Source organism: Grampus griseus (assembly GCF_964374135.1).
Source record: "Grampus griseus genome assembly, chromosome: 12".
NCBI classification, from domain to species: domain Eukaryota; kingdom Metazoa; phylum Chordata; class Mammalia; order Artiodactyla; family Delphinidae; genus Grampus; species Grampus griseus.
Genome location: NC_139006.1, coordinates 15400981 through 15418306, shown reverse-complemented (window position 1 = coordinate 15418306; position 17326 = coordinate 15400981). Strand labels below are relative to the sequence as shown.

Below are 17326 nucleotides of genomic sequence, written 5' to 3'. Positions count from 1 at the left end.
TTCTCTCCCTGAATTGTTTTGAAGCAAATCTCAGACATCATGTCATTTACCTGTAGTTTACTCTTCCTCTAAAAAAACCCCCCAAAACAAAAATAACTTTTGTTTTGAAATAATTTTAGACTCACAAGAAGTTACAAAAATATATAGAGGGCTCCCATGTACCCTTTATCCAGCTTCTCCCAATGATAATATTCTATATATCCATAGTACATTATCAAAACCAGGGAATTGACATTGCTACTTTATTCTCTTAAAGAAAGCATTATGAGGCATCATATTCAGATTATTGTTTAGGATTTAGTTTTTAATGTTGTTTTATCATGAAATGAGCAAAACTTGGACTCGTTGAGGATGAACTGATTTGAACTGATTTGTCCTGAAGAGGTCTCAGTACCTTTGTGACCATGGTCTCTTTTTCTTCCAGTTGATCACACCAGGGTTGTCCTACACGATGGTGATCCCAATGAGCCTGTTTCAGATTACATCAATGCAAATATTATCATGGTAAACTTTGTTTCTCGTGGTGTTTTCTGACTGTATATTGCTAGCCAGTTTTTGTATTTTAAATCCTTCCTCATGGCCTGAGAGCAGTTTTCAAATGTTTGAAGTATTTTCTTCCTAAATTTCTAGCCTGAATTTGAAACCAAGTGCAACAACTCAAAGCCCAAAAAGAGTTACATTGCCACACAAGGCTGCCTGCAAAACACCGTGAATGACTTTTGGCGGATGGTATTTCAAGAGAACTCCCGAGTGATTGTCATGACAACAAAAGAAGTGGAGAGAGGAAAGGTATGCTATATACTCTACTTTTTTGAAGTATTGGACATGTCAGGTTGAACATGTTAAGAACTGAATAGGGACTTCCCTGGTGGCGCAGTGGTTAAGAATCCGCCTGCCAATGCAGGGGACACGGGTTCGAGCCCTGATCCAGGAAGATCCCACGTGCTGCAGAGCAGCTAAGCCTGTGCGCCACAACTACTGAGCCTGCGTTGTGGAGCCCATGTGCTGCAACTACTGAAGCCTGCGCGCCTAGAGCCCGTGCTCCACAACAAGAGAAGCAATCACAATGAGAAACCTGCGCACCGCAACGAAGAGTAGTCCCTGCTCACCGCAACTAGAGAAAGCCCGTGGGTAGCAACGAAGACCCAACACAACCAAAAATAAAATATAAATAAATTTATTAAAAAAAAAAAGCTGAGTAAATACAGTAAGCTTACTCTGACCCTCTGGAAAAAAGGGAGTAGGAGAAATTTGATATGACGTACTTTGGTGTAGTTTTCTTTTTTTCTTCTTCTTAGGGTTCATGGAGCTTCTTGGGTCTGTGGGTTTATAGTTTTCTTCAAATTTGAATAACGTTTACTATTTCTTCACACATGAACTGCCAACCCACCCTGTCCTGGGATACCAATTACACATATATTAGGCTGTTTGAAGTTGTCCTGTAGCTCACTGAGACTTTCTTCATTTATTTTCAGTTCACTTTTTTCCCTCTGTGTTTGGGATAAGTTAGATAAGTTTCTTTTGCTATACGTGTTTCAGTTCATCTTTTCTTCTGCAGTGTAGAGTCTGCTGTTCATCCTATCCAGTGTAATTTTCACAGTAGACATTGCCCTTTTCATTTAAGTTTTATTTGAGTCTTTTTAATATATCCTATGTCTCTCTTCTTAACATGTCCATCATTTACTGTACCTTTTGAACATACGGAATATATTTATAATAATTTTTTATATGTCCTTGTTACTAATCCTATTATATATGTCATTTCATTTTTCCATTTTAGTGGTTTAAGGTAGGAGAATAAATCCAGTTTCTGTTACCCCATTGTGTCCAGAAGCAGAGGTCATAAAGGGAGTGTAAGAAGGCCTGTCTGGTACCTTCAGGGGATTAGAGGACTAATCAATAAACGTTGATTTCACTTGTCATGTGAACTATACTTAGGACTTCTAAGCATTTAAAAAATTAATTTGAACTATCCAGACAATGTATTCAGATAAACATTCAAACTCCTTACAATTAAACTTACCTTTGTCACCATCCCTTGTCCACCCAATTGTTCCCTCCAACATAAACCCTCTTATCAGTTTGATGTGTATTCTTCCACACTGTCTTCTTGGCATTTGCATATGCATGAGTATAATAGGCATTATATACCTACATTTGCACATGTATATGTATTTACATACATACATGCTCCTATAGAAGTATATAGTGCTATTTTCAGACAAGTACTGTATGAAAAAGTGCTGTCATACAGTAACTTTATTGTGTATCTTGGTTTCTTTTCTCCCCACCTAATATATGTTCTAACTTCTTCTGTTAGTACATATTGGCCTATCTCATTCTTTTTAGTAATTGCATGGTATTCCATGGTATGGATGTACCACCATTTGTTTAACTGTCATATATTAGGCATTTAAATGTTTCAGTTATTGCTCTTATAAACAGTGCTGAAGTGAACAATCTTGTTCTTGCTTTTGTATGTGGTAAGTGTTTTTCTAGGTCAGATGTCAAGAAGAATTGCTAGGTCATAGGGGATGTGCCTGTTGTAAATTTTTAAAAAAATTTTTTAATTTTTTTTTTCTCTTGTTTTTTATTCCATTTTTGAATTTTTTAAATTTTTTCTTGTTTATTTATTGTTTTTGCTTTTGCATGTTGTAAATTTTAATAAATTCTGACAACTACCCTCTAGAGTGGTTGTCCCCGTGTACACTCCCCCCAAGCAACATATGCCTAGTACCCATCTCCCTGCACTCTTCATGACACTTCAGGTTTTTAAAAATTATAACATCCCACACCTATGGAGAAGCAGACAGATCTCACTGAGTGACAGCTCTGTGTGTTATCCCAAAGTGAACCCATCCATTGTGGATTTTTTAATATGGAAAAGTTCTCTGTTTTTGTTTGTGTTCTAGTCAAAGTTCTTTTTATTTAGATATACTTTAACTGGTTTATGTAAAAGTTGCATGGAATGTAGCAGTCATACCCTATAAAAAGACAGATGGGTGATTTTGGATTTTAGCCCTTCTAATGTAATTTTCATATCAGTTGTGAAAGGCAATGTGATTTTGTAAGATTTTTGTTGTTGTACTGCTAGTTGTTACACTTTTGAATACCTTTGAGGCCAGGTCTGGTCATTGTGAAACAAAGGCTTCCTCTAGCAGCTGCCTGCAGTAACAGTAGATGTTCTTGAATTAATGGACAGGTTAAAATGTCTTCATAGTTTTTGCTTCAGGTGAGTGTTACCGGCTCTAAGTATGGAAAGGAAAACTGAGCCCTCCGTCCTGCCTGTTGCCTGATTGCAGTTGTAGGAGGCCACCTGTTCTCAGAGGACTTGAGGGCTGTGAAGAGAGGGTTCTCGGGTCACTTCAGAGGGATCAGGATTGGTCCCTCTCAGAAGAGCTGCCAGAAACGCCTAGAATAGACAGACGTTGGGCCAAGTCACTCTGCCCCCAGCTCCTTACCTCCTTCTCCCGGCCTTTGTCTGTTTTCTCATTCTCCCTCTGTACTCTGCTGCTGGAGAGGAGGACATGATGGGCTTTCAGTCTCCCCGCGAGCGTTTCTGGTAACTTGTTCGCCTGTTATCCCCTCCAGTGCACAGAAGAAAAACCAGACTCTGAATTCCCTTTGATTCCTGGGCTTTAATTTAAAAGCTAAAGTATTAGCACTCACATTTTAGAATTTGTTTGCCAAGGTTTACATCAGAGTTTGGGAAACTGGGAGGAGGGCACAGTAGATTGCAGACATGAAGAGTCAGCTACAATGTTAGGAGTTGTGATTTAATTTGTCTTCTTTTGAGCGACCAGCAGTCCTCAGAATTGTTTGGAGAGTGGCAGCATTGCATACATTTAATAGTCAAAGTGTTTATTTGGGGATAATAAAAATTGTGTCAAATCTGTCAAAGAGGTTTTTGGATCTACAGGATCGTGGAGGGAAAGCTGAATTCAGAATAATACATAAAAGACCACATAAGCCATGCTAAGCAGAAAAGTAAACGCTGTCCATTAATTCTTCTGTTGACCTTTCCTCCTGCCATGTTTTTCTTCTTTCCCTCAGTCATTGACTGTGGGGATGTCTGCAGCTGCTCTCTGATTTCTCGTTTTATAACAGTGAATTTCTCTGTCTCCCTAATGCACAAGGTAGATTTCTCTTGCTGATATTTGTGTCTTGGTTGTTGTTGAAAGTGAGTGGTGTGGGTGACTGCTCCCAGGAGAAAACAAGACGCAAAGGCATTCTCTGCCCAGGACATATCACCAAAGATACGCAGACTCATCTCTCATTGAGCAAAATATCTTCCTCTTTGGCAGCCAGAATGGTTCCCTTGGTGCCATATTCTCCAATCTGCCTGCTCTGAAGCCAGCAGCTATTGCAGGCTTGGCGTTCCCAGGCACCCAGTTAAGCGAAGGTGACGTGTGTAGCAGGTATCAGATGGATCTGGATATAGAAAAAGCAGCTGGTTCAAAACCCCATCAGCTGCCTTTCTGTGCTGGAGTTATTCACACTTGGGTTAGATAAGGCGGGGAGACCTCCTACACTGGCACGGAAATGGACCAGACAGTCTGGCTCGTTGGGCAGCCCATCCACCTCCAGAGCCCCTGCTTGCCTTCCCTGCATAGTGACTGGTAGATCTCTGGAATTCAGAACTGAGTGCATGCTAGGCAGCACACTCATACTGGGTAGTCCCCTTCTTTCTGCCTCTTTGGTTCTTTAGAGAGAAATAAGCAAACACTGACTCTCCTTGGACCTGTGGCTTAAATTAGGCAATTTTGCAACAGCAGCTTTCTCTTCCCACTTCTCCCTGGTTCTCCACACACCTGCTTTTCTTTTTGAATTCTTCTTTCCTTCTTTCAAAACCCAACAGTTAGATACCAGACAGGCCGTTTTCCATGTTAGTGGTCATCAAGGAAGACTTGAACGTTGGTTTTCTTTTGGTTTCGGCTTTCATGTCAGAGTTCACAGAGATTAACTGTCTTTTCTCTGATCCCTTCCAGAGTAAATGTGTCAAATACTGGCCTGATGAGTATGCGCTAAAAGAATACGGGGTCATGCGCGTTAGGAACGTCAAAGAAAGTGCTGCTCATGACTATACGTTAAGAGAACTTAAACTTTCGAAGGTTGGACAAGTAAGTATATTGTCGTACTTTAGAGACTTTGGTAACTGCGCATGGTGTGCGCTAATCCAGGGTCGTGCGGTTACTCCTGTCTGCATACCTTCAGCCATTCGTTCACTCACTGAGTAACATCCATCTATCAGGCGCCTTCTATGTGCCAGGCACCGTCAAGGTACTACTGATACATCGCAAACCAGACCGGCACAGTCCCTGCCCCCACAGAGCCTAGGGAGGTGGAAGGTTAAGGAGTAAATAACCAACTAAGCTTTCTGATCGTGCTCCAGCTGTGAAAGCCACAGGATGGTATGTTAGAGAGTGACTGGGTACCCGAGATGGAGTAAACAGGGAGGGCTTCTCTGAGGGGGTGCCACACAAGCTGAGACCTGAAGGTGGAGCAGCATCCAGAGGGTCAGGAGAGGAGTGTTCTAAGCGGAGGGAGCAGTGAGTGCAAAGGCCCTGAGGCCTATTCAGTGACCAAATTCCATGGCATCAGCTTTTAATTGCTTGTAGTTCAGGTTTGTCCCTGGGGTGACTAACTTTGAATCCAACAAGATTTGGATTCATTATAATTACATGGTGCGAGGGGCTTACTTTTTCAAAGTCCTCTGGGGACACAAAGGTAAGCGAAATCGCCTTTGTCCCCAGGGAATTGCAGTCATGTAGCCGAGAGAAGCCACGTATGCAAAGTCCTGTGCTGTCGAGCAGACACCGGCTGTCACACCCGTCTAAGGTGCTGGAGTTCTGCCGAGGCTGGGCTTCCAGCCGGGGCATCAGGGAGACTGTCTCAGAAGAGGGTGGGCCTTTAGGTCGGGGTCTCTGTGGGAGAAGATGGTGGAGAGAGGGCCTCCCAGATGAAGTGTCATTGTCAGCCAGGGTTCTGAAGTGCCAGCGTCAAGGAAATGGGGTTTACAGGGAATGAAGGCAAGTGGGGAATTGAGGGAGTAAACGGGTTGAGAGAGGTTGGGACCAAGTTGGGAAGAGCCTTAACTCTCACGTGAAGAAATGTAAATTTTAGGGACTTCCCTTTTGGTCCAGGGGTTAGGACTCTGTGTTTCCATTGTAGAGGGCCCGGGTTCAATCCCTGGTTGGGGAACTAAGATCCCACATGCCGCAGGCATGGCCAAAAAAAAAGAAATGTAAATTTTATTCATTGGCTGGTGTTGAACCCGTGACAGTTCTTGTGCCAAGTGGACACATGTGGAGACAGGTGCCAGGAAGGTGTCCTACAGCCCCCCGAGGGAAGAGTGGGATGGAGTGACTCCAGTGGCCAGGACGCCTGTAACCAGGAGGGCTCCGCAGAGGTCTAGGTCTGATGGCCTCTCTCCACGTTTTGCTTCTTTTTCCTTCCTTTGGAAATGAATATGATATAAAATGCCAGAATAAACTCTAGAAGAGAAGCGAGGGATGTGAGAGACCCCTTGGGGGGGTGAAGTCTGTAGGGTGTGTAGGGATAGTTTGGCTATTGGAGGAGGAGGCGGAATCAGACGTCGTAGGGTTTTGAGTCTGAGTGGACGGTGGCACTGTGGCAGAGGTCTGAAAAGCTGGAAGATGTACAGGATGGTAGGGCTTGAATCGTTTGGGTAAAAGATGGTAGGGGCAATGGAAAGAAGGGGACTGACTGGAGATAATTGTGGATGTAAATGTGAAGGGGTTTGATGATGGTGTGAATGAGGGGCGAGGGCTGCAGCAGATTTGAGGAGGGAGGGAGGATGAAGCGCAACCTGCTGGACACGTAAAGTTTGAGATGCCTTTGAGACGTCAAGGCGAGGATGCCAGGGAGGCAAGGGTGGAGCCTGGATGAGGAGGGGCGTGGGATCTAGAGCATCGTGGATGGGTTGGTTTTGATCGATGGGGGTAGCACTTCTTGGCCACAGGAGGGAAAGAGGAGAAGGTGGCCACAGATATAGGGAGGGGAGCTGACAGGGATTTGCTCTAAATTCTCTATCAGGCCTGAGGCAAGGCCATCCATTGACATTCAAAGGGAATAAGAAGAGGCGAAATGTTTGAGGAAAGTGGGGAAAGGATGAAATAGTCATTGTGTAGCAAAGCAAGAAATCCAGTAAATTTCTGGGCAGTGCTGAGTGCCCATTGAGGTGGTGAAGATGAACATTCAGTGATACCAGTCACCTGGTGTGAGTTTTCTCCAAGGACACTCTGTTCCTTGGGTACAAAACAGAGAAAGTGGGTGGTTAGGTTCGTCCAGGCTTGGGGCTTTGCTGGGGTGGGGCGGGGTGTGTGTGTTTGTGTGTGCAGTGGGTGGAGAGAGGGTGGAGGGAGTGGAGGTCTGTGTTGGAGAGTGGCTGTGAGGAGAGTGCGTGGAATCTGAGCTGGGCAAGCCAGCAGCAAGGGCAGGAGGAGGCAGGCAGAGGGTGGATGGAGGGGCTCAGTGGTCTGGTGAGTTCCATGAGGTGGTCGGGGGACTGAAGTGAGCTGGAAGCCTTGGCAGATGTGGTCCAGGGTGGGATGTCAAACTTCTGATGTCAGCGGGGGTGCAGTTGTGGGGAGAGGGTGGAGGTTCAATTGCAGAGACTGAGAGAGGAGTTGTCCAGCAGAAATGAGACAGAGATTTAGAGGACATCGGACAAAGATTCCGGATAGGTTTTTCTTCAGGTTTAGTGATAAACTACCCATCTTCTCATCATCAGGTGTTTCTCAGTAGCAGGTGGATTTTTATTCAGTTTTAGTGATAAACCATCCATCTTCTTGTTATCGGAGATTTGGGAGGAGCAGGTACGGGAAATGTTGGTGTTTGGGTTTGTGTTTTGCACCCTCGGATGCAGGCGCTGACATGGGACCAATCATTTCTCCAGAATTGCTGGTCACAGATTATCTGCTGTTTTGTAGAGCTCATTCCATGTTTTCTAAAGTGCTATCACATGATCTCATTTAAGCCTCCTGATTGCTTGGGAAGGAGGGGTGGGAGCAGAGACCTCAGTGGCCATTTACGAAGGACGAGGAGCAAGGATGCTCCGGGCGCTGGATCTCTCTCGTTCCCTGTCCTTTCTGTGACCCTGGTAGCCCCCTGATCTTTAGCTCACTGGTAACATCCAGAAAAATCTTTTTCTGGCTCAGCAAATTAAATGCACATAATTCAAGAAAGGATCTTGATTGTGGTTCAGATTCCCTGGATGTTCTGAAGGTTACTGGTGGTGGACACTGGTCTAGTTATACTCTCTCTCTCTTTTTTTAAATCCCCTTTAAAAATGTTACTTAGCTTGGATTGTCTCCAGATATGTCGGAAGAAGATGTAGTAACAAATAGTGCCGTTACAGTGATCTAATCTGGGTAGACCCAGAACACGATGCTTTTTGGTTTTTTGTGGTCTTGGTACCCTTGTTGACCTTTATTAATGTCAGTCCTCAGAAGAGCACCAGTGTGCTGAGTCTCTTAACTGTCTCCTGCGCAGTGGCTGTGTGTTTAATTGACGTTGTTTAGTCCTCACAATGGTATTGTGACTGAGAGATTCTTATCTCCATCGGCAAATGAAGAAGTTGAGGCTTAGAGATGTCCAGGGGCCGCAGTGAGTGTGAATCTTGAAGTTTGGGCCTAAATCCACCCATCTGATTGCAAAGCCTGTCTTCTTATCTGCTTTGCAGCAAACAGAGGTTTAAATATCATATTATAATAAAAGTGTGTGTTGGGGAGGGGAGGAGGGCCAGGTACGAAAAGACAAAGAGGAACAAGTGCTTGAGGGAATACCCGTTTTCTCTTCTGGTGGGAGGAGAGCCCTGAGTCCCAGAGGCCTCAGTTGCCTCCCAGGTAGAGCTGCACTTGGATGAAGAGGGTCAGGGACCTCATCTGCCCCTGGCTGAGGATTCAGAGACCGATTCAGGCTGTAGTTTCCTGAAGAACAAATAGCCGTACAAGACATCTTGGTTCTTATGGCAGAGGCCAAGGGTTGCCTCCAGGATTGCTCAGCCAGACCCAAAAGGAGGAGAGATCTGGGAAACTCGTGCAGGGGACCTGTAAACAGTGTGTGAGGAGGCTCTGTGCGGGCCTGGTCCCCTGGCTCATGTAGGATCTGGGAAAGATGGGGACCAGACGAGTCCTCAACCCCTTGATTTATTTAATTCTTTTCTGGTTTTTCTTGGCTCTACTCCAGGGGAATACGGAGAGAACGGTCTGGCAATACCACTTTCGGACCTGGCCGGACCACGGAGTGCCCAGTGACCCCGGGGGCGTGCTGGACTTCCTGGAGGAGGTCCACCATAAGCAGGAGAGCATCACGGACGCGGGGCCTGTGGTGGTTCACTGCAGGTGACCAACCCTCCCACCTCTAGGGCGCTGCCTGTCCCGTGTCCTGATGCCCAGGGGGCTTGTTTTTACCTGCCCATCCCCAGCTCTTTAACTGAGGGAAAAATTTAATCTCTGTTTGAGGCATTAAGGGACCACTTTGACCCAAAGTACATTTCTTCTAGATCCTACGGGACCACCGTGTACCTGGGGGTGGTGGGGCACAGGGTGGTAAACAGTCCTTATTCTCAAGGAGCCCTTAGTCTGGTAATGTTTGCTTGGTTTTCTTTGTTAATATAATAATTTAGGATTCATCTCTTTGATTGTGCTTCTGTTCTCTTTTTCCATGGAAATGAGGTATGTTTTTTCCCCTGACAATATACTTGTTTGCTTCAGAAGATTCGGACCGCTCCCCATCCAGGCTTCTAGAAGCCAGGCCCATGGCCTCTGCACCAGAGTTTGCAGGCTGCTGGTGCCCAAGCTTAGGTTTCATGATTATACTGGGGAAAGTTTGGTTTCCTAAATCTCTTTCATATGCAAGTAGATGTGTGTGAAACGTTGTTTATTCAGTTCTTTAAAAGCTCCCTTTTATTGAGCACTTGCTCTATACCAGCATCTGAGCTCAGTGCTTTTTCATCCGTTACTCGTATTTGATCCTCACAACAACCTATTTCACAGATGAGGAAACTGAGGGTCAGAGAGGTTAAGGGAGTGGCCTCAGGCACATTGTGCTGGAGAAGCTGGACTCCAAGTGTAGGATGGACTGAGTCCAAAGCCCCGTGCTCTTTGCTAATATATTTGCAAATGTAAATGGACAATCTAATAAACACTCCCAAGAGCAGACATTGTTTCTGTTAATATTAATAGCTTGGTTTTGCATATAAAACCCTCATGAATGACTCCGTTGTCCTCGCTCTTCATCCTTCTGCCCACAGTGCTGGAATTGGCCGAACAGGGACGTTCATTGTGATTGATATTCTTATTGACATCATCAGAGAGAAAGGTAGGTCATCTGGAGGACAAGAAGCTACAGTTCCTGTTTTCAGTTTATGGAAGGAAAGTGCTAGTGAAAGTAGCCTGTAGAAGAGAATTGAATGTTAAAATATTTTCACAAAAATCTAGGCCGGAGACTTCAGCTTTCAGTATGTTTGCCAGAGAACAGAAGTGATGCTGTTTGAGCTTTTGGCATAAAACAAAGCCTAGGAGCTGTGGGTGCCACTGCTCTGGTCTTTTGTTGAACATGCAACTGCCTTGCTGATGGTATGGGACGGTGCTGTTGGAACGTGAGGGACCCCTCACTGCTGACTCTTTACGCTGTAATCTTCTAGGATCCTTGGTATTGGTCAGAAGGCCAGTGCTGTAGCCCTTGGAACATGTTCGGTTAGAACATTAAAGACTAAGTTTGCTTTATCTCTGAGTCTGCTAACAGTTGTGCATTAAACCACTTCACATTGTCTCTGCAGTTTATCCTGATACTCCATGGTGCTTGCTTTGTAGGTGTCGACTGTGACATTGACGTTCCCAAAACCATTCAGATGGTGCGGTCTCAGAGGTCAGGGATGGTCCAGACAGAAGCACAGTACCGATTCATCTATATGGCCGTCCAGCATTATATTGAAACACTACAGCGCAGGATTGAAGAAGAGCAGGTACCAAGCCTAGAAGGCTGGCGTGTGGATTTTCAGTGGTTTTCTCTGGGCAGCTTGGATATGCTCTCCTTCCATGCAAAAGGACAGGCTCTGATAGATAACTGTCTTTCTTTGAAAAGGTGAAACAAGTTCCCAACCAGGAAGGGCCTCTCTGGAAACGAATTATTCCCTACTTCACAGCTCTGATTTTTCAGTATGGAGTAGCTCAGGAAGGAGCACCAGGCCTGACAGATTGGGGAAACAGCCACAGAAAAATTGGGATTTTCCCAGGCTCACACGGCAAGCTTAGAACGCAAAGCCTCAAAGTTTCCAGCCTGTTCCACTTTTGGTCCAGGCGATATTCATCCTGATTCCATCTCTTAAATGAACGCCTCACTCTTAATAGCACATGGGGGTTTGAACCACCAATTTGGTCGAGTTGGAAACAGTAAAATTTCAATTTTAATAAGCCATGCATAATGAAGAACAATGTGGCATTGGTGCCTTTCCATTGGAAGCTATTCATAACAGACACAAAGCTGAGTTAAAGAGGATTGAGGAGACTGCTCTTTCCGGAGCTTAGGCTTATCTCCCTCCCCAGCCCCAGCCCCAGCCCCATTGCTGTGCTGCAGACTGGATGGTGTCTAAACATCAACAGGGTTTGCCTGCTTTACCCTGTTTATTGCCTTCCAGAAAACTCAGCTTCTCAAAATAGGACCTGCCACCTAACTGAAAGATTTCTAGCCCAGCAGCATAGCAGCCACGTTATCAAAGTGTGGTTAGCCAAAGTTAGTTAGTTTAGTAGGTTCTCAGTCCACACAGAAATACTCACTAGATTGTTTCCTTGTACAAAAACATCTTCAGAAGCAGTGTGTGTATAGAAAGCTACCGCCAAATAGTTAACAAGCTACTGGTTTTGAACTTTACTGCTTTAAGTCTGACTTTGTGTTATTGTAAGTGCTATGAACTGTTTAGATGTTTACTGTAGGCTATTTTATATTTGTCTTCCAGTTATATTAATTTGGGCCAGGAATACTTAAAGCATAAAGCTGCCCAAAGAGAAGGACTCCTAATAAATACAAGAGAGGATAGTACAGTTGGTACAAATGGGAAGTTATTCGGGAATATCTTGAAGAACATAATGTAGTCTTGTTCAGAAAAGCTGGGGGGAAAGCTCTCTATTTCACTCAGAAGCTTTGGTCTTTCTTCTTGTTCTGGAGAATTTAGGGACTTTCCCTCCCAGCTTTTCTGGCACTTCAGATCTTCCCATTACCATATATGGTCCCTCTGACCCTGAATTTGAAGTTGTAATTTGGATTTAGGAACTACTTAAAAAAAAAACAAAAAACCTTTATCGCTGCTCTTTTATTGGAGGTGAGGGGTAGGAGAGGTAGAATGTAGACAGAATGTAGTCTACAGAATGTAGACGATAGAAACTGAATGTCCCTGGTAATCCCACCCCAAGAGTACTAGAATGCATGCATGCATTCATCCACTCAGCCAATACTTTTTTGGTGCCAATATGTGTCAGCACATGAACTACTATTTGGTACATGAGCCTTTGGATTTATGTAGCCTAAATATATGTAGGCTTAGATTATATTTATTTTTAAAAATTAGATCCTGTACTATGTTGTTTTCTGCATTGTATTGTTTGATTCAGTGTAGGAACTTGCTACTTGATTTAGTGGTAAAGTAAGAAGTACTTTATTTTAGCAGAAGGTTTAAGTGGCAGACTTAAGAACATGAAAACCGGGCTTCCCTGGTGGCACAGTGGTTGAGAGTCCGCCTGCCGATGCAGGGGACACGGGTTCGTGCCCCGGTCCGCGAAGATCCCACATGCCACGGAGCGGCTGGGCCCGTGAGCCATGGCCGCTGAGCCTGCGCGTCCAGAGCCTGTGCTCCGTAACGGGAGAGGCCACAACAGTGAGAGGCCCGTGTACCGCAAAAAAAAAAAAAGAACATTAAAACCCCCTGATTTTTAAATTAAGCAAAAGAACAAAACTCATTTAGGATAATTAATTATTTTGAAATACAGTCATTTCCAAAATTATGAAGCATTAAGGACCTTTGGGAGTGGAAGAATGTGCTACAGAGGGATAAATGAAAAAAAGAAAAGGCAGTAGAGAAACAGACAGCATTGGAAGGAGGAAATGCAGAAACAGGTGGGAATCTAGAGGAAATGCAAATGAGCAAGACTGAGAAAATTCTCAGCTCTTTATAAATGGATCTTCTCACACTCTGCTGTTTACTTGGAAGTAGATTTCTTTTGTTAACTTCCATTTCAGAATTAAAACAATTTTTTTTTTACTTGCAGAAACAGTATAATGGAATTCCCTTCACCCACCTTTCCTGACTGTTAACATTTTAACACATTTACTTTATCACTGATTCATATTCTCTCTCTCTCTCCATATGTATATACACACACACGCATATATAAATAGCTTTATATATACCTATATAATTTTTTAAATGAAATATTTGTAGGTTGCAAACATTAATGTCCCTTTGCCTCCAAATACTCTGATGTGTATTTCCTAGAAATAAGGACATTCTCTTATATAACCATAGTAAAATTATCAAAATCAGGAAATTAGCACTGATACAGTAACTATTTTCGAATCTATAGACCGTGTTCAGATTTTGCCAATTTGTCCTACTAATATCCTTCGTGTGGTTCAGGGTCACGTGGTGCATTTAGCTGTCATGTATTTTTAGTCTCCTTTAATCTGGAGCAGTATTCAATCTTTATCTTTCATGACCTTGACATTTTTGAAGAGTTCAGACCAGTTGCTTGGTAGAATGCTCCTCAGTTTGGATTTGTATGATGTGTTCTCTTGATGAGATTCAGGTCATGCATTTTTGACAGGACGGTCGCAGAAGTGATGCTGTGTCCTTCCTGGTACATCACATCATGAGCTCCCTCTTGGTTTGTTTCACTCCTGACGGTGTTAACTTTGATCACTTGATTAAGGTGTTGTCTGTCTGATTTCCCCACTGTTACGTTGCTGTCTTTCCCTTTTTAATTAATATCTTGTAGGTAGATACAAGAAACTATACAAATGAACAATTTTTCATCATACTTTTTGCCTACCAGTTTTATATTCATTCACGATTCTTGCCAGGAAAAATTACCACTGTGACATTTGCCCAATGGTGATTTTCTCTTTTCACCATTCCCTTTTCATTTATTAGATGGAAGCCTACTATAAGAAATAGCTTTCCCATCTTCCTTATTTATTTATTCATTCATTTATTTATGTCAGAATGGGTTATAGTCCATTACTGTTACTTATTCTGTTGCTTAAACTGTCCCAAATTTGCCTAGTGGGAACCTTTTCGAGTTGGTTCCTGTGTTTTTTTGATATGTTCCCATTTTTGATTACTTCCTTACCCTTTTTGACACCACAAGATGATCTAGGTTCATCTTGTACTTTCCCAGCCAGTTTTCTAAGGAGCCCTGATGCTTCTTACTGAAGAGTGGTATTTCAAAGCCAAGATCTGGATACTGGGTATGTTTGTTTGTACTGGTATAATATTCTTTGAATTGCTAATTAGCAAATTAATTACTCCTCTTGTCTAGCTCTCTCTATATAATCCCTCTCTCTCTCTCTCTCATATATATATGTGTGTGCGTGTGTGTGCGCGTGCGCACGCGCATGTGTGTGTGTATATATACACACACACACACACACACACACACACACATATATGCATGAGGCCATGCCTCCATTTGTCCTGTTTTATTTGTTTCCCTAGCCTTGTGCTTCTTCACATATCTTCCATAATCTCCTTGGTTCAATAAAAAGGTGTTCTCACATTTGTTCATTTGTTTATTCATTCCTGCATTAATTAAAGTCAGTTGTATTATGTGCCAGGCACTGTGCCAGATCCTGGAAATATAAATAGTCATGTTCCTGAAATGGAAATAAATCCGTACGATGGAGCAGAAGGAGTTAGAGGGAGAGCATGGGGCGTGTTGGGTGAGATTAGAAAAGTCAGCAGAGGCCAGATTTCGAGGGGGTGGGTCTTGCAGGCCATATTGAGGATTTAAAACTTTATCCTAAGGAAAATGGGAAATCACTGAGGATCTTGAAGCAGGGGAATGACATAAAAAGATCCTCAGGTCTTCCCTGGTGGCACAGTGGTTAAGAATCCCCCTGCCAATGCAGGGGGCATAGGTTTGATCCCTGCTCCGGGAAGATCCCCACATGCCATGGAGCAGCTAAGCCCATGCGCCACAACTACTGACGCTGCACTCTAGAGACCTCGAGCCACAACTACTGAGCCCGCGTGCCGCAGTTACTGAAACCCACGCGCCTAGAGTCTGTGCTCCGCAACAAGAGAAGCCACCGCAGTGAGAAGCCTGTGCAGTGCAACGAAGAGTAGGCCCCGCTCACCACAACTAGAGAAAGCCCACGCACAGCAACGAAGACCCAACGCAGCCAAAGATAAATAAATAAAAAATAAATAAATTTATGAAAAAAAAGAGATTGTCATTTTAAAAAGAGGGCCCTGGCTTGAGAGGGAAGGCTGGGTGGGCACGAGGCTTGAGCAGCTGCAGGGGGACCAGCGTCAGTGAGAACTGATGGTGGTTTGGACAGGATAGCAGGGGCTGATAGTGAGCCCAGGGAGAGTAGAACCAGTAAGATTCTGTGATTAGTTGTGGAAGGAGTCAGGGTGTTTGTAATCCTGACATTTGAGCCCAGAGCACCCTGGATGCATCATCTTGTTGTTCTGTAACTTAGACAAGAGCATTTTCATTTTACTCTCTCCCTGCTCTGGGCTTTTGGGCTTCTTTGTAATTTAAGGTTTAAGAATGTAACTGGGTTTACTCACATGGAAAGATAGTTAATACCAGATGATTTTAGAGCCTCATGGTTGGTTCCTCCTTTCAACCTTGGCTGTGTGTCAGTTGACAAGACCGTAAGATTTTTTATAAACATTGCAAGCGACTTGGTAACCATGCTATGTCATTGAATTCCAGTGGAGGATAGATAAATTTCAGATCATTTTTTTAGACCTCCTCTGAAATAAATTTCCCTCCACTCCTCAAAGCAAAATAAAACAAAATGGAACAAAACAGCCCCTACCCCTTGAGAATTTTTCTTGATCTATAAGACAGCCTGGGCTGTCATGGTTCCGAGAAACAAACCCATCTGACTTGTGAATCAGTTTTATTTCTTGTTTTTCCAAAATAAGCTAAAAAGCTCCAGCATTTTTATGTTATTCCTCGAGCTGCTATGATTTTTAAAAATAATTCCTGTTCCATTTGCATTAATTATTCCTCATTGGAAAATTCTTTTGTCATCACTTCATGTAGAAATATTGATTTTGATTTTCAAGAAAGTGTGTAGTAGGGAGAAAGAAATGGGGGGATGGAGTTTCAGTCATGCAAGATGATGAGGTTCTAGAGATCTGCTGTACACCAATAGCAAGTGGTTAACAATATTATACTGTACACATAATGTTTTGTAAAGAGGATATATCTCATGTGTTTTATTTTAAACCACAATTTTTAAAAAAGTGTTGAGTAGAAAGCATCTTTATGCTTCAGTTTATTTATTGTATATTTAAATTTTTTATTTAAAAAAATGAGTTAGGGGCTTCCCTAGTGGCGCAGTGGTTGAGGGTCCGCCTGCCGATGAGGGGGACGCGGGTTCGTGCCCTGGTCTGGGAGGATCCCACGTGCCGCGGAGCGGCTGGGCCCGTGAGCCATGGCTGCTGGGCCTGCGTGTCCGGAGCCTGTGCTTCGCGACGGGAGGGGCCGCAGCGGTGGGAGGCCCGCGTACCGCAAAAAAAAAAAAAAGAGTTAGGATTTTAAAACTTTTAAGTAAGTGATGCTCTCTGTCAATTCTTCCAGCTAATATTTAATTTTAAATTATATTGTATCTTTAAAAAAATTACTTCTTATGTAAGTCAGCATTTCAGTGCTAAAAAGTGTATGGCTGCTGTTCAGAGGTGATTATTCACAAGGACTTTAAATTTTTTTTTTTTTTTTTTTTTTTTTTTTTTTTTTTTGCGGTACACGGGCCTCTCACTGCTGTGGCCTCTCCCGAACGCATAGCCCAAGCGGCCATGGCTCACGGGCCCAGCCGGTCTGTGGCATGTGGGATCTTCCCGGACCGGGGCACGAACCCGTGTCCCCTGCATCGGTAGGCGGACTCTCAACCACTGCACCACCAGGGAAGCCCAGGACTTTAAATTTTTAAAACCAGTTCAAAAAATTCAAATACTATATAGACTCAATGAAACATTTTCTCCTCGGATTTCTTTTTTGCAACTTCTTCCCTAGACTATAAGTTCTGTAATGACTGCAATTTATAATAAATTGGTTTGGCTGCTTTAACAGAG

The 17326-nt window shown here is 43.5% G+C and overlaps 1 protein-coding gene across 4 annotated transcripts in view; it reads left to right on the top strand.

Moving 5' to 3' along the window:
* The window catches only part of PTPN11 (protein tyrosine phosphatase non-receptor type 11), a 78495-nt gene that overhangs the window by 50096 nt on the left and 11073 nt on the right, over positions 1 to 17326 (top strand). For all 4 annotated transcript variants that reach the window (XM_082667566.1, XM_082667564.1, XM_082667565.1 and 1 more), the window contains 6 exons: positions 425 to 504; positions 631 to 789; positions 4989 to 5120; positions 9211 to 9365; positions 10277 to 10344; positions 10839 to 10990. In XM_082667566.1, the coding sequence (XP_082523692.1) occupies positions 425 to 504; positions 631 to 789; positions 4989 to 5120; positions 9211 to 9365; positions 10277 to 10344; positions 10839 to 10990 (746 nt within the window). The remainder of the gene's footprint in view (positions 1 to 424; positions 505 to 630; positions 790 to 4988; positions 5121 to 9210; positions 9366 to 10276; positions 10345 to 10838; positions 10991 to 17326) is intronic.